Below are 25469 nucleotides of genomic sequence, written 5' to 3' on the forward strand. Positions count from 1 at the left end.
ATATTCAAAATAACTGCACTTTAAAGTCACAAAGTTGTGAAATTTTATGGATGTAAAGGAAATATCAAAACATAGACACACTTAAGTCTTTTAAGTGTGTCCTGTCATAAACATTAAAGTCCCAATTGATTCCCAAGACCTCATACAAGGCTAAGTTCTTAAGTTTACATTTTCAGATTGTGCAATAAAACTTAAAATACATTTTTTAAGCTCATATTTGAAGATCAAAAATAGCTTGTTGCTTTTTAAAAATGTACGTTTATGAATATGGTACTTAGTTAAAAAAATAAAATAAGCTTTATAATTAAAAATGCACAAGTTCTTGTTCATATTTAGGAATAATAATAATACTTTTTTTATGTGTATTGGCAGTATTGGGGCTAACATTATACTGAATGAATTCAAGAATGTCGGATAATAATTTAACAGTGTGGTTACATAGTTCCAAAACAATGAATTTACAGGTGTGTTCCAATCGACCATCAGGATCCTAAGAAGTGGACTTAACATGGTATTCAGCCATCTTAAGGGAGATTCCAATCCAAAGGGAACGTATATGTTCAGTTGGAAATTGGAAGGGCAATTCAAATGGCATAGGGAATAAGTGAGCATCGATACATCACTTCACAGGAAGTGGAGAGGGATATTTACCCACCAGTCATTGCAAACCAGTAGAGTATTGACGTAGCTTGTCTAAAATAAATTAAAGGAGTTTGAGACGCTTTCGTTTAACCCTTGTGCTGTGTTGAAATTTTTTACCTAATTTGGTGTTCCTGGTCAAAAATCACCGGCCTATTAAAAATGGCTTATAAATCTCTCGTTATGCTATATTATCACCAAATATTGGATTAGATATTTTTGTCAACTAGTTTTCTTTCAGTTAGCACAGGTTTTGTATTTCTTTTTGGAGCTTACGGATCATAGACCTCACTGACCTGAGCTTATGCACCTCCGTTTTTGACTGAAAAAGGCATTATTTGTGGATAGTTTTGGCAATATTAAATAAAATATGAAAACATTCTGTACTATTTATCACGCTAGTGTGCTTTAATTTTTAACCAGGAAGTTTGTTTTGAAATGCTTTTATTTTGTACAAAATGGCACAAAGTCACACTTGTGGTTCCCAGTCAAAAATGACCGGCCAATAAAAATGGCTTATAAATCTCTCGTTATGCTATATTATCACCAAATATTGGATTCAATCTTTTTGCCAACTTGTTTTCTTTCATTTAGCACAGGTTTTGTATTTCTTTTTGGAATGTATTGATGATCGTAGGCCTCATTGACCTGAGCTTATGCACCTTATGCAGTGAAAAAAAGCATTACACCATGCAAAATTATTAGGCAAATTATATTCCTCAGGATTAATTTTGTTGAACAAACACAATGCTCTGTCAATCCAAAATGTTATTGAACCTCAAACCTGAATGTTTAACAAAGAAAAAGTGAGTTGTCTTTCTCAGGGGAATATTTTAGTGTGCACAATTATTAGGCAACTAAATAAAAACAATTTCTCCCAACTCAGTTGTTTTTTCTCAGTTTTTAAGAGTAGGTGCAACAAATAAGTAACACAAAATGACAATTAAATAACATTTTTGGCCTTTCAAAAATATTCAGTGACCAATATAGCCACCCTTTTCAATAACTGCCATAAGACTTCCATCCATGGAGTCCGTCAGTTTCTTGATCTGTTCACGATCAACCTTCGCTGAAGCAGCAACCACAGCTTCCCAAATGCTGTTCAAAGAGGTGTACTGTCTTCCCTCACTGTAAATCTCACATTTGAGAAGGGCCCACAAGTTCTCAGTAGGATTTAAGTCAGGTGAGGAAGGGGGCCCAAGTCATTATTTGAGCATCTTTGAGACCCTTGCTGGCTAGCCAAGCAGTGGAGTACTTGGATGCATGTGATGGAGCATTGTCCTGCATAAAGATCATGGCCTTCTTGAATGCTGAGGACTTCTTCCTGTACCACTGCTTGAAGAAAGTACTTTCCAGAAACTGACAGTAGGTTTGAGAGTTGAGTTTCAGTCCATCTTCAACTCGAAAAGGTCCAACTACTTCATCCTTAATGATAGCAGCCCATACCAGTAGCCTTCCTCCACATTGCTGGCACCTGACTCGAAGTGGTGCCCTGTGTCCATTAGTGATCCAGCCACGGGCCCATCCATCTGGTCCATCAAGAGTCACTCTCATTTCATCAGTCCATAAAACCTTTGAAAAATCTGTCTTCATGGATTTCTTTACCCAATCTTGACGCTTTAACTTGTGAATTTATTCAGTGGTGGTCATGTTTCAGCCTTCTTGACCTTGGCAATGTCTCTGAGCACTTGACACCTTGTATTTCTGGACACTCCAGGTAGGTTGCAGTTCTGGAATATGGTAGCATTGGAGGATAATGGGTTCCTGGTAGCTTCACATTTAATTCTTCAAGTCTTTTGCAGTTAATTTGCACCTTTTCTTCTCCATGCATTTTTTGCACCCCAGTTGACTATTTACATCAAAACATTTGATTGTCTGGAGGTCACGCCTCAATAGTTTAGCCATTTTAAGAATGTTGCATCCATCCGAAAGGCATTTTACAATATTTGACTTTTCAGTGTCAGTTAAATCTCTTTTTTGGCCCATTTTACCTGAGGTAATGAAGCTGCCTAATAATTACGCACACCTTGATATAAGGTGTTAGTCACTTTCGCCACATCCTTCTCATTACACAAATACATACCACCTGAAAATGATTGAATCCAATAAGCATTCAAGTTTATATGGTTTGGAGTTGGAAAATGTGCACGGAAATAATGATAAGATCAGAATACTCACTTGTCTAATAATTGGGCACGCAGTGTATTAATGGATAATTTTGGCAATATTAAATATGAAAACATTCTGTACTATTCATCACACTAATGTGCTTTAATGGTTAACCAGGTAATTTGTTTTTAAATGCTTTCATTTTGTACAAAATGGCACAAAGTCACACTTGTGGTATTCCTGGTCAAAAATGACCAGCCATTGAAAATGAATGGGGGAGATCAAAAATAAGAGAAAAATTGAGTGTTCTGGAGAATGTTCATCATGTTCATGTTCACATATGTGCATGTGTGCTTGCAAACATAAAGGCCTTGGACCTGTACATATGCACATACACACACACACGCATGCTCACATACATGCACAAACTCTTTTGAGAATTACATGCTTTCTTTTTCACAGAGTTGAATTTATCCTACCCTGAACTGCATCCAACATCCATTCATCCATCCAACATTACCACCCACACACACACACCAGAACTGTCTTTGCCCCACAGTGACCCCTCTCCAATAGAATCTTTCTTTGATGCTTTCTTTCATAAAGCATTGTGTGTTTCAAATGCAGAGCACACATTTGCAAGGCACATGCAAAAAGCTATTGTCAGTCATGTGCACCAGGTGTTCGTTGATTTGGTTTGATGTTGATTAGAAAATATAACAGAAATATGAACAGTGTTGGTATTTTAGTTCCATGAAATATTCTTTATATGACAGTGTTAGTGTGTAAAAAGGCTTAGGCCAGTTTTCTTTGTCACAGTGGTCAGATTTGACAGGGAACACCACAAGTGTTACTCTGTGCCCCTTTTCAGAAAATAAAAGCATTTTAATATAAAAGTCCTGTTTTTTTTGGTGATCTTCCCCATTCATTTTCAATGGCCAGTCATCTTTGACCAGAAACACCACAATTCTATTGGGGAGGGGTCACTGTGGGGCAAAGACAGTTCTGGTGTGTGTGGTAATGTTGGTTGGATGAATGGATGTTGGATGCAGTTCAGGGTAGGATACATTTCATCTCTGTGAAAAAGAAAGCATGTAATACTCAAAAGAGTTTGTGCATGTACATGAGCACGTGTGTGTGTTAGTGCACATGTGTAGGTGCATGTGCACAGGTCCGAGGCCTTTATGTTTGCAAGCACACATGCATATATGTGAACATGAACATGATGAACATGCTCCTGAACACTCCTGAATTTTTCTCTTATTTTTTTATTTCCCCCATTCATTTTATTATTTATTTAAGGGTTTGAAAACCTTAATCAAGACAAAATCAGGTTACATATGTTTAATATGGCATTCTTTGTTGTGTAACAACTGGAGTAATTTTTTTGTAACTAGAAAATGTTTTTTTAATTAGCAGTACCAACCCCCCCCCAACAACAGAAATCATTATAGTTTTATAGCTTCACGCCCATACTGCTAATACAAAACAGGTGTGTGTAGCCTACTATTCTTACCCCCCAGCGGAACCCGGGGAGCGATACTATAGATGATTCCTCACCCCTCACCAATTTGTTTGGGATCAGCATTTTACATCGGCGTTACTGTCTAGTTCATGTTTAGACAGACCAACAATTTCAAACAAAAAAATAACTCCAGTTGTTACACGACAACATATGTAACCTGATTTTGTCTTAAGGTTTGCAAACCCTTAAATAATGTATTATATAGCAACAGAGAAAGCATTAAAAGCTTAAGATTACATGTTTACTGATAGTGGCACCTGGTGGCCAAGGTTGGTACCGCATGCATTTTTTTGAAGCGAGAAAAAAAAAATTTGAAGAGAAAAATGTTTTAAGACTTAACCTCAGGAAGGAACTGAGACACTATTTATTTTTATTTTTTTCCCCCCTCACCTTGCAGTTCAGAGCTTTGAAGAGAGAGAAAAAAATGTAAGACTTAGGCTCAGAAAGGAACTGAGACACTATTTTTTCCCCCACCTTGCGGTTCAGAGCTTCCGTAATAAATAGTACAGATTGTTTTCACATTTTATTTAATATTGTCAAAATTATCCACAAATAATGCTTTTTTCACTCAAAAACGGAGTTGCAAAAGCTCAGGTCAATGAGGCCTACGATCAATAAGTTCCATAAAGCAATACAAAACCTGTACTAGTGATACAAAGAAAACAAGTTGACAAAAAGATCTAATCCAGTATTTGATAATAAAGCATAATGAGAGATTTACAAGCAATATTTATAGGCCGGTCATTATTGACCGGGACACCAAAAGCCTAACAAGCTGAACCCCCCCCAAATAAAATAAAAAATAAAATAAAATAAAAAAGGATCAGTTTGGGGAGGAAGTTGTGATACCCTGTGTGAGCAAAGTCAGTAAGTTTTAGTTAGCATTTTCAGGCAAAAGAAAATCCTCTTCAGGTCGAAATGGCCGGAACACAACATGAGGGTTAAATTATTAAGCTTAATTCACATCAGGTGTGCTTTCTATGTGGTTGTGCTCGAGTGCAAAGCCCACGAGATGCGACCGTTACAGCCATCATGACAATTGGTCATATAACAGTTAAGACACACATATTATAAAATAACCACATAACATTTATTTTTAAATTAATCCGCAACAGACATTTAACTTACAGTTTATGATAAGTCTAGATAAATATTTTAATTTAAATGTATAACAATATATTTTTAGAAGTATACACGTGAATGCATTATATAAATGTATATATATGGATGTAAGGTTATTTATTGTATATTTACACGAGTATTTTGTGTCGTCTTACTTGAACCCCATATCAGTGCGACTCGAGCGTTGCCTGTGTTTGATGACGTTGCAGGGTATTCCAAATGAACGAAAAATTATGTCAAGTGAAGTGGACTGGAAGCAACCCGTTCTCAGTGAGTAGGGAGCATTGAATAATACTTAGGGACCTTGGGGACTGAAACGCACCTTCAATTTATTTGTCTGTATTGAACTGGAAGTGACAAGTACTGTAGGCGTGGCGCAGGGCCGGTTGAGGTAAACTCTGATTGGTCGATGCGGCCCGAGAACTTGCGTGACGCATCAGCCTGCTTTGGCGCGAGCTGCAAAACACAAAGAGATTGATTTCAAAACACCAGTAACTCACAGAAGAGTTAACTATTCTTCATAAATGTATGTATAAGATCTTTTAAACTCTTAAATTGTGATCTGTTACGATAGCACGGCTGCTCTGTTTCTGTATTTGCAATGAAAGTGCACCGTCACGCTTCACAAGACAACCAACAAGACATCATTCGCATCACCCAAACTCACTGGCTTCAAGACCTTTTTCAGAAGTGTCACGGACAAAATGACCACTCATGCGGGGAACCTGGAGACGGACAGCACATCCAAAACACAGGTCTATCCAAAACACAACAGGCTAAAACGAGCAAAAACATCAGGGAATTTTACTGACTATGGGCAGATTAATCCAAGACACGTGATTGATATCACAGGGTCCAGCAGCTCTTGTGATGATGTTATTTTCATGAACTATAAAGGCAAACTATCTGCAGACATGGTCATGATAAAAAATTATAAAGATAATTCACTTCTTGTTCCTACATCACCAGAACTTCTCAAAGGAAACTTAAGGGAGGAAGGAGAACATCCTCAGTCAGGGGACTCTGTAGGCTTTTCTATGCAAAATGAGGTGCCCACAAGGGGATCTCTAAAACTAAGTAAATTGGCATTGAAGAAGACTCTTACAGAGGTGTCATCTAGTAGTTTACACATAAACACAGGTGAGGATGACCAGTTGATGGATCAGACAGAACGTAACACAAAAGCCCCTCCAGGATTTAACATTGGACAAATCACAGAGATCACAAAGCATCATACCCCTCACCCCCTGACTCTCTTCACAGCTCAGGCTGCTTTAGGAAATCAGCACGCCTCTATAGAATCGACCAACATCAAGAAAACCCACAAAGAAATGGTGGGTCTGCTTAATGCTGTTTGATTTAAAAATGATTTGTATAATAAATGTCTTTTGAGATTGTAGGAATAATATAAGTTATTTATGAGTTCAGTTTTAATTATAGGTGGGGAAAATAACATTTATGTTCTGATTATTTTGTCCAGTGCAGTTGGAGAGTCAGTTTGCTCAATCTTGTCTATTTTTGTGTGTCACACTGTTTCACAGAGATCCGGCTGGAGAAAGGAATTTACCAGTGAAATCTGCAGTGAGATTCTGGAAGAGATTCAGATGCGCAATTTGCAGTTCCCTGTCCACAAGTTCTTCTCTCTTCTCCGGAAGAAGAGAACTGCACCTGAGGAGGGGAGCTCTGGTTTCGGTAAGACATATGGTCAAGTCTAGGGTGACCAGATGACATGACAAGTGGTGGCGCTTGTATGTGGCGATCATGGTTTGAATCTAGCTTGTGTGATTTTTATTAATGCCTTTGTTTAATTCACAACAGTTTGTTCAGAATAGAAAGGAAATTAAAGAAACATTATGTTTCTTATATATATTAAATATATATATATATATATTAAAATTGGCTACAGTAAATCTAATCTTTCGACACACAACAAGTCAAACCTAAACTTTAAAGGGGTCATGAAATGGAGAATCAAATTTTCTTTGATATTTAGACATATGAGAGGTAACTGTACTATAAAAACGTACTGTACATCTTAGAACTCAAAACTTCCTCCCCAGTCTACACGCTGACACGCTGGTGTCAGGATCACAACCTCTCCCTCAACGTCAGTAAGACCAAGGAGCTTGTGGTGGACTTCAGGAGAAAAGACACAGCCCCACCACCACCAATGGACCACCGGTGGAGAGAGTCAGCAGCTTCAAGTTCCTCAGTGTCCACATCACTGAGGAACTCACATGGTCCGTCCACACTAAGGCCGTTGTGAAGAAGGCTCACCAGCGCCTCTTCTTCCTGAGACGGCTTAGGAAGTTTGGAACGAACCACCACATCCTTACACGGTTCTACACCAACATTGTAGAGAGCATCCTGACTGGCTGCATCACTGCCTGGTATGGCAACAGCACCACCCTCAAATGCAAAGCCCTACAGAGGGTGGTGCGAAGTGGCAGACACATCATCGGAGGTGAGCTTCCCTCCCTCCAGGACATCTATACCAGGCAGTGTGTGAAAAAAGCTTGGAGGATCATCAGAGACTCCAGCCACCCAAGCCATGGGCTGCTCTCACTGCTACCGTCAGGCAGGCGGTATCGCAGCATCAGTACCCGCACCAGCCGATTTCATGACAGCTTCTTCCCCCAAGCAATCAGACTTTTGAACTCACGCTCACGATACATATATCAGCACCGCACTTTATTAGCCTCAGACTGGACTGACATTTTATACTTCTCTTAATAACACACTGGCAACTGTCTATCAACCGACAGCTGAATGTCAACACAAGACTTCATATTTATTTCCACTGATTACATGGGGGGGGGAGTACAGTGTACAGTGTACTTTTATTGTATACAGGCTTGTTATTTTGTGTATACTGTATATTGTATATTATTAGTTGTATATTGTGTTGTGTAACTAGATGTGTAAATTGTGTTATGTGTAAATCAGGTGTTTATTGTAATTGTCATACTGCTATGTTGCTTGGAACTGCACCCAAGACTTTCACCCACTGTTGCACTTGTGTATATGGTTGAGTGACAATAAAGGGATTTGATTTTGATTTGAAAATGAGCACTTATAGTTACCACCCTGCTGAAACATTTCGTTTTGAAATCTGTGTATTTGTGACATCACGAGACATTGCTCTTTGCATTTACACACCCCACAACCAGCGTCATTGCACCCTTTGCCCCGCCCACTGGCGCTAAGATCGTATTGGAGAGCAGGACAGACAGGCCTAGTGTGGCTTACTGTTTCTGAACACCAAAGGGAACCCATCTGGACTATTTTTGTATATGAACATGCACTAGACAGACATCTTTGACCATTGTCATGTATCTCGCGCCACTTTTAAAAGACGTGGTGTCAAGTTACAACATTGAAAAGGAGACCCTCATTCCGTTTCATTCAGCTGCTTTGCCTCACGCTCAAAAGTGAGTCCTGGGCGCATTCTTGCGCTCATCTGCATTATTTGTAATTGTTTTGTGTATGTAAACATACACTAGATGGACATCTTTGACCATTTTGATATGTTTCTGGTGATGTGTGTGTCTTGTTCATCGTATTTTGGACTATGTATGTGCATTTTTTTTTTTTTTTTTTTTTTTCATCTCATAAAATCAGCATTGATTATTTGTGAACCAGTCATAATATAATTTAAGCTTTGCAAAGGAACTTATTGAATGATGGGGCAGTAAATAACACTATTGGACCCAATTGGAAAACCATGAGTAAACAGTTTCATTCAAGAATATTTCAAGTGTCATGACTGTTTGATAGTTTTCGGTGCTGATATGCTTGAGATGAACAGATTAATATATTCGGATGTAATGCAGGGCTTAACATTAATGCTTGTCCGGGACAAGTGCAATTTTGAATGGCCAAGTTAAAGAGAATTTTACTTGCCTGACCAGACATGTAGCCTGATTAAAATCTTAATAACGAATGTTAGCTCAATAGCATGGGATTGCGGGGATTGAGCATCATTTTAATCATTCCCGCATGTTTCACTTTCAAAATGCGGGGAATTCCCTCTATCGTGTCGCCCTCTCTCCCCCTCGCCTTCACTCGTGCAGCGTTCAGCAGCTTGTGAGTGCAAGCAGTGGGGAAGCGCATATTTACTGATCTTTAGATTTTACATATATAAATGAGTATAAACCTGTTAATTGGACATGCAAATGGTGTTGTACCACGTCTCTATAAGCGAGCGATGCTATAAAACTAATGCTCCTGTTTATAATCAACAAAGCTGTCTTCATCGCAATCGTGCAACCTTGGAGAGATCTAATTTTGTCTCGTCACATCATGACACTCCCTCATAAAACAGCAAGAAAGGCAGAAATTGCAAAAATGCTTTGTGTATTAAAACCAGTTGCTGAGTGAAGAGAAACGCTTAAAACAGACTTATGCACCCGTTACATCTCTCATCTTTCTAGAGCTCCATCTAATGTATGTATCTGAGGTATTTTCTCTGCCATGTGAATCAGTCAATTTTAATAAGTACAGTTGTGCTCAAAAGTTTGCATACCCTGGCAGAAATTGTGAAATTTTGCCATTGATTTTGAAAATATGACTTTTTTTATTTAAGGATAGTGATCATATGAAGCCATTTATTATCACAAAGTTGTTTGGCTCATTTTTAAATCATAATGATAACAGAAATCACCTAAATGACCCTGATCAAAAGTTTAAATACCCTTGAATGTTTGACCTTGTTACAGACAAACAAGGTGACACATACCGGTTTAAATGGCAATTAAAGGTTAATTTCCCACACCTGTGGCATTTTAAATTGCAATTAGTGTCTGTGCATAAATAATCAATGAGTTTGTTAGCTCTAACGTGGATGCACTGAGCAGGCTAGATACTGAGCCATGGGGAGCAGAAAAGAACTGTCAAAAGACCTGCGTAACAAGGTAATGGAACTTTATAAAGATGGAAAAGGATATAAAAAGATATCCAAAGCCTTGAAAATGCCAGTCAGTACTGTTCAATCACTTATTAAGAAGTGGAAAATTCGGGGATCTCTTGATACCAAGCCAAGTTCAGGTAGACCAAGAAATATTTCAGACACAACTGCCAGAAGAATTGTTCAGGATACAAAGAAAAACCCACAGGTAACCTTAGGAGAAATACAGGCTGCTCTGGAAAAAGACGGTGTGGTTGTTTCAAGGAGCACAATACGACAATACTTGAACAAAATTGAGCTGCATGGTCGAGTTGCCAGAAAGAAGCCTTTACTGCGCCAATGCCACAAAAATGCCCGGTTACAATATGCCCGACAACACCTTGACATGCCTCACAGCTTCTGGCACACTGTAATTTGGAGTGACCAGACCAAAATAGAGCTTTATGGTCACAACCATAAGCGCTATGTTTGGAGAGGGGTCAACAAGGCCTGTAGTGAAAAGAATACCATCCCCACTGTGAAGAATGGTGGTGGCTCACTGATGTTTTGGGGGTGTGTGTGCTCTAAAGGCACGGGGAATCTTGTGAAAATTGATGGCAAGATGAATGCAGCATGTTATCAGATAATACTGGCAGACAATTTGCATTCTTCTGCACGAAAGTTGCGCATGGGACGCTCTTGGACATTCCACAATGACCCTAAGCACAAACCAGGTTGACCCTCCAGTGGTTACAGCAGAAAAAGGTGAAGGTTCTGGAGTGGCCATCACAGTCTCCTGACTTTAATATCATCGAGCCACTCTGGGGAGATCTCAGACATGCGGTTCATGCAAGATGACCAAAGACTTTGCATGACCTGGAGGCATTTTGCCAAGATGAATGGGCAGCTATACCACCTGCAAGAATTTGGGGCCTCATAGACAACTATTACAACTATAACTATTATGACGATGGAGGCTTTTCTTTTTTTTTCTTTCTTACATCCCTTCTTTTGTTTTTGTCTCCAGACAAGTAAGTTTTTTTACTCGGACAAGTGAAAGACCAATTTACTTGTCTGAAGGACAAGCACATGACAGTGCTTAATGTCGAGCCTTGAACGGCGTTGGATGTGTGTTATGTGTAAACTCTGACATTTAGTTTTATAATGTTGTGGAGCTTGTTCCTTCTCTTCCAATTGAGTTTCAAATATGGCTGCACGATGTTAGCCAGTCATAACAGTGAGTGTTTATGTAACGGTAGCCAGCTCGTACATGATAGCTGTGCAGTGTGTAAACCTCACTCTCATGTCAGGGGGGTCATGTCATGAGGAGTCAAATTTTCTTTCTACTATAAAAACATACTGTGAATTTCAGAACTCAAAACTTAATCCCCAATGCAAAAAAAAAAAAAAAGCATTTATTGAAACCAAGCTGCCAAAATGCCTCGTTTTCCTTCCGTAAAATTGTGACGTCACAAAGGGTACTCATTAATTCATGACCGCCTTTAAAGCAACAACATCAACGCCTACTTTACATCATCGCACCCTTGGCCCCGCACACTGGGGCTCATTTTGTATTCATAGAGAGAGAGCGGGACAAACAGGCCTAGTGTGGCCTAATTATTATATTATTATAGTGTAGCCTGAACACCGCCCATCTGCACTATTTTTAATTGTTGGTGTTTGTAAATGCACTAGATGGACGTCTTTGACAGTTTTGATACATTTCCAGCAGTGTGCATTTCAGTGCAGGATGATACTGGAAACTGGATGTGTGCATCTTCATTAGGCCTGTCGCGATTATTAAATAACCATCTGATTGTGGTTATTTGATCTAACCATGGTTATTTGAGACAACCGCAATTATTGGGCATTCAAATTCCAATCACTTTTGAATGGCCAAATAAGATAATTCTATTTGACAGAGAGGAGGAGATGCATGATTACTCTATTTCTGTGGAGTGATGAAATGATGAAACAAAATCTCAAAATTTATGCATCATGAAAAATAATGGCTTGTGGGTTTAATCAGAGCATTAAAATAAGGCAGATGCTCTTTGCACCCTGGTGCAAATAATGGTATATGCTATTTACACCCCAGTCCAAATAGTGGCAGATATTATTTGCACCCTAATCCTGGTGCAAATAATGGTAGATAATATTTGCACCCCGTATTTAATATTTAAAAAATATGAATAACTTTAGAAAAAAATAACCTTGGTTTTACAACAGTAACATGGTTTCACCATGGTATTTTTTGTAAATTTACAATAACCACAAAATTAACCATGGTTATTATATTACCATCATATTACTGTACTAATACCATGGCTAATTGCATTAAGACTAGGGTTTCTGCCAAAAAACATGGTTACTACAAGATTAGTAGGCTAATACAGTGATGCAATCTACACACAAGTGATTGTTGAGCCGCAGGAGGGAACGAGTGCAATCGACAGACCCCACATCTAGATCAAACCCTTCTCTGCACTCCTCAACATTCACCGTGACCAAATAACTGCAATGAAATCAACATTTATATTAATTTTTATTTATTATTTTAGTAGTTAAAGAGTGGAAAAAGGAAATCAGATGGGGAAAAGAGTGTGACAAAAGGTGGAATCGAACCACGGTCGCTAGGACAACACTACACATTCACACACCATCTTTACACCCCATGCCAGTACAGTGACACCTAATGTCTTGTTTGTTGGATATTCCTGTCGTTTCTCCAGACCACTGGGGTGCAAATAGCTGCACTGTGTGGCAGATGCTATTTACACCGAGATGTAAAATAATGTGTGAAAGTGAAGAAATAAGGAAATAAATTTTTACTATTGCATAATATAATATAAATATAATAAATAATACATTAAAAGTATGTTTTATTTTTATTAAATAAGTGTAAATGTAAAATTGACCAAAACTAAAGTTGACCAAATAAGAGACATATTTTAAGTATTTAGAAATATTTTTATATTTAAAACATTATTTTTCATGTCATTCACATTTTTAAAGCCTTTAAAGGAAATCAGTTTATTCCTATTTTATTCGATTTTTATATTTGAAGTTAAATATGTAAAAATGACTTAAAGGGGACCTATTATGCAAAATTCACTTTTACATGGTGTTTGAACATAAATGTGAGTCGGCAGTGTGTGTACACAACCACCCTACAATGTTAAAAGTCCACCCACTCCTCTTACTTGTATTTCTATTAATCAAAAACAGTGTCTCAAAATGACTGGTTTTCGTATCCGCTCTAAAGTGACATCACTTTAGAGCAGGCCACGCCCACGACTGGTGACGGTTCCACCCTGTTATCATAGATCCTCCCCTGAGTGGTCGACACACAGTCCGCTATTTTTTTCCGTGCTGGAGCAGCTACAGTGAGAAGAATAATGTCTCAACTTCGTAAGCGTCATAAGTGTTCTGTTGTTGGCTGTAAAAGTGAACATAAGTGAACTTCATGTACTCCCGGCATCAGAGCCACTGAAGACGCAGTGGACAAGTTTTGTTTTTGAAGAAAATGTGCCCCAAAACATACCAAAATTTGTGTATGTTTGCACAAATCATTTTACACCAGACTGCTTTGTGAATGAGGGTCAATATAAAGCAGGATTTTCAAAAAATTTGACTCTCAAGCATGGATCAGTACCAACTGTTCGTGTTCCAGCTTTATATCCTGAAGATGTAAGTATCTCACTTTATATTTTGTGAATGTTTGCAAATCGCCTTTCCGAATGTGCTTGTTAGCTGATTCCACGGCTAATGCAGCTAAAGTTACCATTGTCTCTGATTGTATTCACGGAGACCAGAGCTATGTAGTTATAGCTTGTTTGCACATGACGTCACGTCACTGCATTGCTGTGCAGTGAAATGCAGATTGAGGGCAGGAAGTGATTTTCTACATAAGAAGCACTATCACAAACTCAATATGCCTATGTTTTGCATCGTTTACGGTTGCTCATACATATATGGCTGAACTCCGGTATTTACCGTGTCAGTCATATTGGTTCTGATTTGATGTTGCTATAGTATCCGAAGCACAAGCTGTAAAGGCACAGCCCTCTTCCAGAAAGGGGGTGGGGAGCAGCAGCTCATTTGCATTTAAAGAGACACACGAAAACAGCGTGTTTTTGATTCCATCCAAAAAGAGGCATTACAACATGGTATAATAAATTATCTGTGGGGTATTTGAGCTGAAACTTCACAGACGCATTCTGGGGACACCTGAGACTTATATTGCATCTTGTAAAAAGGGGCATAATAGGTCTCCTTTAAGGTGTAAGAAGCACACATGCAGAAAAAAGCACACCTTAAAAAATATGACACATGACAGTTAATCGTGAAAGCCCTTAACGAGACAATTAATCGTCACAGCCCTAAAACAGACAATTAATCATCATAATCGCAATTATTTGTTTGACAATCATCAGCCAAATTTCATAATCGTGACAGACCTTATCTTCATTGTCCTTTGGACTGTCTGTGCGTAATGTGGATGTGTCTTCAGCGTATTTCAGCATGGATTGCATGTTTTGTTGACTCGTATCAACTGATTGCTTATTAAACAGTTATAAAATGATTCAAGCTTTGCTAAGGAATTGTTATTGAAGGATGGGGAAGTTAAAACACTTAGACCGGATCAAAAACGCAAGTAAACAATTCCATTCATTAATATTTCAACTGTCATGACTGTTTGATAGTTTATGGCGCTTCTGTTGACCTGATGCAACGGCTTAAGGCCGTCTACACCGTGCACGTCCACACAAACTTTCTAAACCATTTATTTGTGTTGTTGGCAGTAGTAGCACCAGCGCATCCATCGCAAACTGGAACGGGACATCTGTTTACTGTTGCCGCGACACGCCGCAACGGACGCTTCCATGGTAGACACTAGACAGCATCATTGAGTATAATGGGTTCTATTGCTTTTGACACGACTCTCGCGTCAGGTGTGGACAGGGTGTGAGTTGTGCTTGAGATGAACAGTTTTATGTATTCGGATGCAATGTGTTGGTTGCGCGTTATCTGTAAACCCTGAAATTTAGTTTTATGTTGTGGTCTTGTGGAGTTTGTTCATTTTCTTCCGATTGAGTTTCAAATATGGCTGAATTTGAGGGGCTGCACGATGTTATCCAATTAGAACTGTGGGCGTTTACATTGAGTTTTAAAGGAGGAGCTGAGGCCAAAACCAAGCGTTCAGACAGAAGGCCTGAGACAGGTTGGAAAATGATCATATATTACTAAATTATGACTGTTTTAATACATAAAACTATAAAAAAGAACATTTCATGACCCCTTCAAGAGACACACTATTGACCAAGGCTAGAGGCCATGACTTTATAGCCTCCTTGTTAGCGCGTTCACCTCCCATGCTGGGGATCACCTGTTCGAATCCCGCTTGGCGCGGGTCAAGTAGGACCGGCATTTACTTTGAGGTTTAACCTCTTAACATCCAGCCTCTTTTTGTGCATGAGCTTGAAAACGACATACCCAAAGTAAAACTCGTGCAGTTCTTGAACCCTTTGTTCTACAAACACAAACTTGGGCTCGTTTGGAAGTAGACACTTAGACATTTTTATTCAAGGGTAAAAATGTATCATTGTAGTATAAAAAAATTTGTTAGAACTATTCAAATATTTTGAATAGTGACTGCAAATATTATTTATAAAATATATTTATATATATTTTTTTAAATATGCAAGTCAATGCGCAGTGCCCCAGAAACACATCTGATACAAAGCCACATGTCTGATGAAGGTCAGACACAATTATAAAGTCGATATGACCAAAACTCTTTGTTCCATAATTTATGTAAGTGTACTTCCAAAAAAAGGCCACTTGGAGGCACCAATAAAACCACTTGTAGTAACTCTGTATCAAAGTGGTTCAAAACACACAATTTGTTTATATTTCAATGTAAAAAAAATACCACACAAACCATAATATACATGAAGATATCATTTGTTTTATTATTATTATTTGGGAATGTATTATAATGCATTCCATATGTATTTATGCATTTTATAAACAATGTGAAAAGAACATTGCAATTTGAAATGTTGCAATGGAAATAAACTTTTACATACATTAAAGATGCTTCTGTTCATTTTTTCCACATACAAGTGCAAATTGACTTTTTTTCAGAGCTTTTGCTCTGCCGTTCACCCAGGGTCTTTAGCCACTGCCTTAAGCCAGGGAGCCTCGCTCTCCCCGGCTTCGATCACCATCAGTGAAGCCTGGAGCACACTTGCTCCCAATGCAAATTGAATGTAAAGCAGTGGTCTAACTCACAGTGAGCGAAGCCGGGGAGGGTGGCTCATCTCGGCTTGAATGACATGGAAGAGCCCCCTGGATGTGCAGTTGTACAGGAGGTTTGATGAAAAAATGCAGTCGGGGGGAGTGGTTCCTCCAGGCCCTTGGTGATGGTGGCTGAAGCTGAGGAGGGTGGCTCCCCTCGGGTTGAATGGCATGCCTGAGCCACCTGGATGTGCAGTTAAACAGGGTTTTAGTGAAAATGCAGTCAGGAGGAGCGGTTCCTCCAGGCCCTCGGTTATGGTGACTGAAGCCGAGGAGGGTGGCGCCTCTCGGCTTGAGGCAGAGACTAAAGGCCCTGGGTGAACGGCAAAGCAAAAGCAGTGAAAAAATGAGTCAATGCTTTGGGAGCGCCTGCGCTCCACGGTCTAACTCACGGTGAGTGAAGACAGGGAGGGTTGCTCATCTCGGCTTGAATGACATGTCCAAATCCCCTGGATGTGCAGTTGAACAGGGGTTTTGATGAAAAAATGCAGTTGGGAGCGTGTGTTCTCCAAACCCTCAGTGATGGTGACTGAAGCCGAGGAGGGTGGATCAGATCGTGGGTCCAAAAGCCGAGTTCTTTGTCGACAGTACGGCAGTAACACACTATAACTGCACACCGTGCATAAAAGCACAAAACCCACACAAACACAGTCCATGGTTTTCCACTCCGAACCTTCACGAATCGGCATCAGGAATATATGCATCCCTTATAATCATTGTTTTCATCTTTTCATTAGCTACACGACCCATCAGTCAAAAATGATCTAGCTTTTCATTGGCCGGCTTTATCCAGAGACAAACATGGATGATGCAAATCTGGATCCGCCAATGCCAAAACCAAGAGTTTCAGACAGAGGGCCAGAGACAGGGTGGAAAATGATCATATAATATGAAATTATGACTGTTTGGGTGCAAATATTTTTTTACAAACATCATCAGTGGACCTCAGGGATGATACATTTTTTTATTTCATAACCAATTTTAATCCAACAGAAAGAAAAGGCATTGCTGACCTAAGTCATCTTAGGATTTCTACTTCTGATGTTTGTAAGGTTTTTGGATTCCTTTTGTAATATTTTTTTTTTTGTCAGATTTTCTGTGTGTAGGTTCATTTTTTTAAACTATTAAAGCTACACTATGTAACTTTTGGCCCTCTAGTGGTTAAAGCATAAAACTGCAAGTTACTTGCGGAGGAACACTCTTTTGGTAATTATGTGAGCTGGGCTTTGGCTCTGCTCTACCGCGTGGATGAATCTGATGATTTGAGGAGTACCAGTGTAACCATGGTTACAGGTGATCAACTTATCAGAGCGAATGTGACCAATTATAACAAAACTCAGCCCCTCCCCTAAAAATAAATAAATAACTAAAGGAAGAAAAGACAGACCTGTCTTATTAACAGGTAAGTAGAATATCTTCTGCTGTTGTTTTGACTCATTGAAAACAATTGTTTCAAAATAAATAACATTGCAAAAGTTAGGCAAAGCTGACATTAGACAACTATTGCTAGTCATATCCGATAAAGTCAAACGGTGGAAACTATTATAACATAGCTAGCAAGCAAATAGTCTAAGGTAGTAACTGGTTTAGAGATTGTGTATATTTTTTTTCCCCATTGTCCTTCCACGAAAATGAAATCAAGCACTGCAGTACCACAATCCATAATAAAATGCGCCATTAGAGCGGCTAACGCTATCTAATGAACTACGGCACTAAGAGAGCTTCCTGGCTAACTATCGGTCCAATAAAATATCTTACCTGTCGAGCAAGAAAAACTCCATCTCTGGGTCAGTTTTAAATCCTTTAAGATCTCAAAGTTGTCGCCACCTCTGAAAAAGCCAAGCCGATGTTGTTTTGTGTTTTATTACGGGCTCTGTCAGTTTTCCTTTTTGCTTGCAGACTCTTTTCGGTTCAAGGTTTCTTTATTTTGAAAACGGGTGATTCCCCAGAGGGTTGAATTTTGAATGATCCATGTTCAATGTTGCTCATTTGTTGTGGCGACAAGCTTTCAGCTTTAAAAACCACACATATCTCTGCACATATACACGCACTGTAGTAGCTCCAGACCTTCTTTTCTTTATTTACATACATGATGTAAACACGCAAAAATGACTGACGGAAGTATGCAATTTTCCGCCAAATCCATCCCAACAGCTCTAAAATCTAAGTAATTATTATAGGCATACCATAGTGAATCAGTGTATGGCAAAAACATTGTTTGGAAGACCTGTTGTTGGTGTACTTTCTCATTAATGAAATTTTGTTCAATTCTAAAAAAAAATCTTATAGTGTAGCTTTAAATAGTGTAAATAATGTTATCTGGTGGTGGACAATAAAATATGAGCATGTATTTCTAAAAAAAAAAAAAAAACTCCAAGATTTGTTTTATCAATCAAACTAATCATCATTCCAGATTCATGACATCTTGACTGCAACTCCATTGGGATGTAGAAAATGGCTTGTAATATTGTGTCTTTTGCTATTTTACTGGGATGTCTGGTCACCTTAGTTGGGCTTCCAGTGCTGTCAGTTTAATGTTTTTATTTATTTTTTTATTTTATTTTATTCTAATGATGCAAGTCTGTCCATTTTGAACTTCTTTTCCACCATTCACTTTCAGAGTTGGAAAAAACTGAAGATTCCAAGCATTCTTCAGCTGCCTATATCCAGAAAAAAAGAAAAAAAGAGCTTGAAGAGCAGTCATGTGAAGGGATATCCAAACGTCACAAAACAAACCAAAAGCTAAACAAAAACATGATTAAGTTGGATTCTGAGCGATTTTCAGATGCTTTGGCTCAGTCTTATGCAAAATCTAGGAACAGACTGAGCAGAACAAAACGCAGACAGCAACAGACTGTATTCTGTGCTGTAGTCACTGAACCAAAACAGACTACACTACAAGACCCACTGCACGGTCAACGTCAAGGAGAGGATGCTCTCTGGACCGATAAATATCTGCCTCGACAATCTAGTGAAGTCATTGGCAACTCTGCATCAGTTGGGCAATTACACAGGTAAAATGCTAGCACATTGCTATGGTGTTCTGGGTGATTGGTCGGTGGTGCTTACTGAATCAAGTCACAAAGTTGCACCCCTAAGTTTTTATGATGTTCTGGTCCCTAGATATGGCTCAGGTCCCTCCTGCAATGTAAGTCTGAGGGATTTTTGTAAGTTTGATTGCTTTAAAATAACATTACCCCTTTCCCCAACAAAACGCATGATTTAAGATATTGTTCATTATACATCACAAGTGACGTGCCAAAGTTTAAAGCTTAGAAAAACAAACCTCTATCCCCAAATATGAGCAGCAATTATAGTGCCAATGGCAAGCACCACTTATGATACTAAATGGGACTGAGAAACAGAAGTATAACTCCTGTTTTCCCACCTCTGATGCCAGCTGGCTAAACGAATGGAAAATAAGAGCAGACATTGAGGAAAGGAGAAGACGACAAGAAGAAAGGAGGATGAAGGAGGAAAACAGTAATGGTAATATGCCTGTCAGTCTTGCAGTTATCAGAATCAGAATGAGCTTTATTGCCAAGTATGCTTACACATACAAGGAATTTGAATTGATGACAGGAGCTTCCAGTGTACAACCATACAAAAACAATACAAAAACAGCAGCAAGACATAGATGATAATAAAAAAGAAAAAATAATTATACACATACGTACTGACACACATACATACAAACATACATACACATGGGTAGTCCACATACACATATCCAGTATTACACATACACATATCCAGTTATCCAGTATTACTCATAAGGCCCCTAATCAGTCTTTATGCTGTTTTTAACAATATTGCAGAATGTTCTGTACCTGATAATTGTGTAATAATTTTTATATCTTTCATTCTGTAGAATCATGGGACTGTGGTGATTTTGAGGGTGATACTGTATCTATAGACCAAGAGCAGGAGCTGTGTAACACAATGCTGATAATTGGCCCATCAGGAGTGGGCAAAACAGCTGCTGTGTATGCTTGTGCACAGGAACTTGGATTCAAGGTATCAGTGCAATATCTACAGCATTTATGAAAATAACAGTGTTCACACGTTCCTTGAAAGAACCAGAATTTTGGACACATGGTCCTTGAAAGTGCTTGAATTCTCTCATTTGCAAAAAAACTGAAGAAAAAAAAAAAAATGCTGATTAATTCTGTAACTATTCTTCTCACATGCGTGATCTAGCCACGGCCCCACTGCAGGTTGGTGTTGCATTTCATCCGGCCGATGTATTTCAGTCATCCAACAGCCTGATAGTGTTGCCTCTCTTGCAACAATGTTAAAACACAATGTTTCTTTTTGTTTAATTTTGTATTCTTATGTTGGAACACATGAAACAAAAATGTAAATTATTTTTCCTTTTTTAATATTTTTTGTGTTTTACTTAAATGTATCCTTAGGCTGAAGCACAAAGTTGGAGTGTCAGTGTAAATGTGATATGATTCATGGGTTCCATATAATCTATAGACTATCATATATCTAAATTGACAAATGGATGACCATATTAAATGCAGGAGTAGTTGACAGAAAAAAGTTTGGCAATATTTGCTCCATGTTTTTTCCCCCAATTTATTGACAGCAGGTTTAAATAAAATGTTTTATATAATTTCAAAGCTTTGGGAGTGGAATAAATGAATATGAATTTATGTTAAAAATGTATTTTACCTGTCACAGTAATTTGTTTGTTGTTAACATTCTATTATGACAAATCATAACCAATAGGATTTCTTTTGAGCTTAAAGAAACAGACATGTTCACACATTAAATAGTATGTTCCATATACAGGTGCATCTCAATAAATTAGAATGTCGTGGAAAAGTTCATTTATTTCAGTAATTCAACTCAAATTGTGAAACTCGTGTATTAAATAAATTCAATGCACACAGACTGAAGTAGTTTAAGTCTTTGGTTCATTTAATTGTGATGATTTTGCTCACATTTACCAAAAACCCACCAATTCACTATCTCAAAAAATTAGAATACATCATAAGACCAATAAAAAAAACATTTTTAGTGAATTGTTGGCCTTCTGGAAAGTATGTTCATTTACTGTATATGTACTCAATACTTGGTAGGGGCTCCTTTTGCTTTAATTACTGCCTCAATTCGGCGTGGCATGGAGGTGATCAGTTTGTGGCACTGCTGAGGTGGTATGGAAGCCCAGGTTTCTTTGACAGTGGCCTTCAGCTCAACTGCATTTTTTGGTCTCTTGTTTCTCACTTTCCTCTTGACAATACCCCATAGATTCTCTATGGGGTTCAGGTCTGGTAAGTTTGCTGGCCAGTCAAGCACACCAACACCATGGTCATTTAACCAACTTTTGGTGCATTTGGCAGTGTGGGCAGGTGCCAAATCCTGCTGGAAAATGAAATCAGCATCTTTAAAAAGCTGGTCAGCAGAAGGAAGCATGAAGTGCTCCAAAATTTCTTGGTAAATGGGTGCAGTGACTTTGGTTTTCAAAAAACACAATGGACCAACACCAGCAGATGACATTGCACCCCAAATCATCACAGACTGTGGAAACTTAACACTGGACTTCAAGCAACTTGGGCTATGAGCTTCTCCACCCTTCCTCCAGACTCTAGGACCTTGGTTTCCAAATGAAATACAAAACTTGCTCTCATCTGAAAAGATGACTTTGGACCACTGGGCAACAGTCCAGTTCTTCTTCTCCTTAGCCCAGGTAAGACGCCTCTGACGTTGTGTGTGGTTCAGGAGTGGCTTAACAAGAGGAATACGACAACTGTAGCCAAATTCCTTGACATGTCTGTGTGTGGTGGCTCTTGATGCCTTGACCCCAGCCTCAGTCCTTTCCTTGTGAAGTTCACCCAAATTCTTGAATCGATTTTGCTTGACAGTCGAAAGGCTGTGGTTCTCTCGGTTGGTTGTGCATCTTTTTCTTCCACACTTTTTCCTTCCACTCAACTTTCTGTTAACATGCTTGGATACAGCACTCTGTGAACAGCCAGCTTCTTTGGCAATGAATGTTTGTGGCTTACCCTCCTTGTGAAGGGTGTCAATGATTGTCTTCTGGACAACTGTCAGATCAGCAGTCTCCCCATGATTGTGTAGCCTAGTGAACCAAACTGAGAGACCATTTTGAAGGCTCAGGAAACCTTTGCAGGTGTTTTAGGTTGATTAGCTGATTGGCATGTCACCATATTCTAATTTTTTGAGATAGTGAATTGGTGGGTTTTTGTTAAATGTGAGGCAAAATCATCACAATTAAAAGAACCAAAGACTTAAACTACCTCAGTCTGTGTGCATTGAATTTATTTAATACACGAGTTTCACAATTTGAGTTGAATTACTGAAATAAATGAACTTTTCCACGACATTCTAATTTATTGAGATGCACCTGTATACAGTATATTATTTAAGAGGCCTTCATGATACCATGTGTGCTGGAACGTGATTGTGATAAGTGCTTGACATGAAATCAAAGGAGCTTGAAAAAGTCTGGGAAATCAGCAATAAAGACGTCTTCCTTTGTGTTCCATGGTTACAAAGGTGTTCGAGGTGAATAGTTCAGTCCTGCGCTGTGGTCGTCTCATCCTCTCCCAGCTGACAGAAGCCACTCAGTCTCATCAGGTGGCTGTACAGAGAAATAACCAAAGCAAAAGTAAACCTCCTGTCCACACCTACAATATGAAAAGTCCTTCTCGTGAGTCAACTCTGATGTACATTGTAGTTTATGATGTCATCTTGCACAAACTGTACTTAAAGATGGTAATTGATAATAAATGCAAGAGTCTCAGACGCATTACGTTAAACAGTAAAAAGCTGTTGTTTACTGAACCCATAACTGAAAACATGTCTCCCCTTTTTTCATAGGTAAGGAAACCCATAGAAAGGTTATTCCATCATCCAAGGAGGCTTCTATAAGTTCTTGTGCTTCCTGTAAAATCAGTAGACCACAGCCAGTTAAACTCACACAGTTCTTCAAAATGAATTGCAAAAAATCTGCAGGCAAAACCTCTGATGGTCCTGACTGGCACACACATAGTAAGTGTTTAGGACTGGAAACAAAAAAAAAAAATTAAGGAAGGAAAATCTGGAAATATCAGATTAATTAGGGATTTCCAGGTCTTGAAAGTCTTTAAAAAGTCACGTATATTTCTGTTGTGGATATACAGTATATCTTTATGAGTGTGATCTATAAAAAAAAAATCTCCAGCAAATAAATAAATAAAAATGGAAAAATCAGGGAAATTCAATGGTAAAAAATGTTGAAACCCTGTTTAAATGAACTCAGGGCCTGGATCATTAAAACATTTAACAGATGACTAGGCTAAATAAGTAAGCAATACTGTTATTGTCTGGAGAATATTTGAGTATGTACTGCATACTTTTATGACTAATGGTGTTATTTTGATGATCTATCACAAATCTGATTATAACAGATGCTGTCAAACCAAAACCTGACTCACATCAGGAATCAGGGTCTGGCTTTAAGAACAGTGACCAGGAGACCACAGATCCCTCTAAAGACCATATGACTGTCGGACAAAGCAGGACAATACCCATGTCACTTATATTATTTGAGGAGGTAAAGAAGATTTTGTTGATGCTAAAGCAGATGATAAATTTTGACTTGTATCTTCACCATCCTGACTGAACATGAAAGCAACAAATAAGTTTTTTAATTAATCTTTAAAGCTACTAAAAACTTCTATTTTCTGATGTGCTTCCAATTGAATGTTTAATATGTCCCTTAGGTTGATGTCATTTTCCCTGAAGATGTAGGATTTCTTGCAGCTATTAAAACTTTCATGAGCACAACCAAAAGACCCATAATACTCACAACCAGTGGTGACACTTCCTTGATTAAAAAGGATTTTTAAAAAAATTTTTTTAGGATTTATAAGGATTAATTTGTTTGTTTTTTCTCACAGACCCATTATTTAGTGGAAGACTTAAGGGGCATTTTGATGAAGTCCATTTCAAAACCCCTTCACTGGTGAGAAAATTATATATGTGAAAAATATATTTGTAAGCACAGAGATTGGAATCTATGGTCTACCTTTAGATAAAATAAAAAAAATCAGTCCCAATGAAAAAAAATACTTTACACAATTACTGAAGTTTCTTATGGTATTATCTTTTCTGTTGTATAATTTTAAACTCTTAACAATGAACAGCAAACCATCAGGAGCTATCTGCAGTGTTTGTGTGTGGTGGAGAACATGAGGACTGATCCAGATGATGTGGCCTTACTGCTGTGTCAAAATAAAGGGGATATCAGACAGAGTATTCTCCAGCTTCAGTTCTGGGTCTGTAGTGGCGGAGGGACCGCAGAACAACAAATTCTCAAGAACGCACTCAAAGTGAGCCTCAGAATGTCATTATTAATGCTTTACTACTCAGACTTCTGCTGTTGTGTTTTGTTTAAAGGGATAGTTCACCCAAAAATGAAAATTATCTTGTCATTTACTCACCCTCATGCCATCCCAGATGTGTATGACTTTCTTTTTTCAGCAGAACACAAACAAAGATTTTTAGAAAAATATTCCAGCTCTGTAGGTCCAATGCAAGTGAATGGTGATCAGACTTTGTAGCTCCAAAAATCACATAAAGGAAACATAAAAGTAATCCACATGACTCCAGTGGTTAAATCCATATCTTCAGAAGCGATATGATAGGTGTGGATGAGAAACAGATCAAAATTTAAGTCTTTTTTTTTACTCTAACCCCTTTCACTTTTACATCTGAAAGCCACATGTGGTGCCTGTTTAGTTTCACTTTTACATCTGAAAGTGAAAGTGGAGATTTAGAGTAAAAAAAAAGACTTGTTTCTCACCCACACCTGTAATATCGCTTCTGAAGATATGGATTTTAACCACTGGAGTCATATGGATTACTTTTATGCTG

The 25469-nt window shown here is 38.4% G+C and overlaps 1 protein-coding gene across 1 annotated transcript in view; it reads left to right on the forward strand.

Annotated features, from left to right (window-relative positions):
- Positions 1 to 5834: 5834 nt before the first annotated feature.
- atad5b (ATPase family AAA domain containing 5b) overlaps positions 5835 to 25469 on the forward strand; it is a 42554-nt gene continuing 22919 nt past the window's right edge. Inside the window, exons 1-12 of the mRNA XM_051712033.1 lie at positions 5835 to 6535; positions 6659 to 6729; positions 6937 to 7087; positions 19204 to 19597; positions 19984 to 20072; positions 20455 to 20600; positions 23109 to 23262; positions 23433 to 23603; positions 24002 to 24147; positions 24317 to 24410; positions 24494 to 24558; positions 24740 to 24925. Coding sequence (XP_051567993.1) covers positions 6100 to 6535; positions 6659 to 6729; positions 6937 to 7087; positions 19204 to 19597; positions 19984 to 20072; positions 20455 to 20600; positions 23109 to 23262; positions 23433 to 23603; positions 24002 to 24147; positions 24317 to 24410; positions 24494 to 24558; positions 24740 to 24925 — 2103 coding nt within the window. The 5' untranslated portion in view covers positions 5835 to 6099. The remainder of the gene's footprint in view (positions 6536 to 6658; positions 6730 to 6936; positions 7088 to 19203; positions 19598 to 19983; positions 20073 to 20454; positions 20601 to 23108; positions 23263 to 23432; positions 23604 to 24001; positions 24148 to 24316; positions 24411 to 24493; positions 24559 to 24739; positions 24926 to 25469) is intronic.

Source organism: Myxocyprinus asiaticus, chromosome 12 (genome assembly GCF_019703515.2).
Source record: "Myxocyprinus asiaticus isolate MX2 ecotype Aquarium Trade chromosome 12, UBuf_Myxa_2, whole genome shotgun sequence".
NCBI lineage: Eukaryota > Metazoa > Chordata > Actinopteri > Cypriniformes > Catostomidae > Myxocyprinus > Myxocyprinus asiaticus.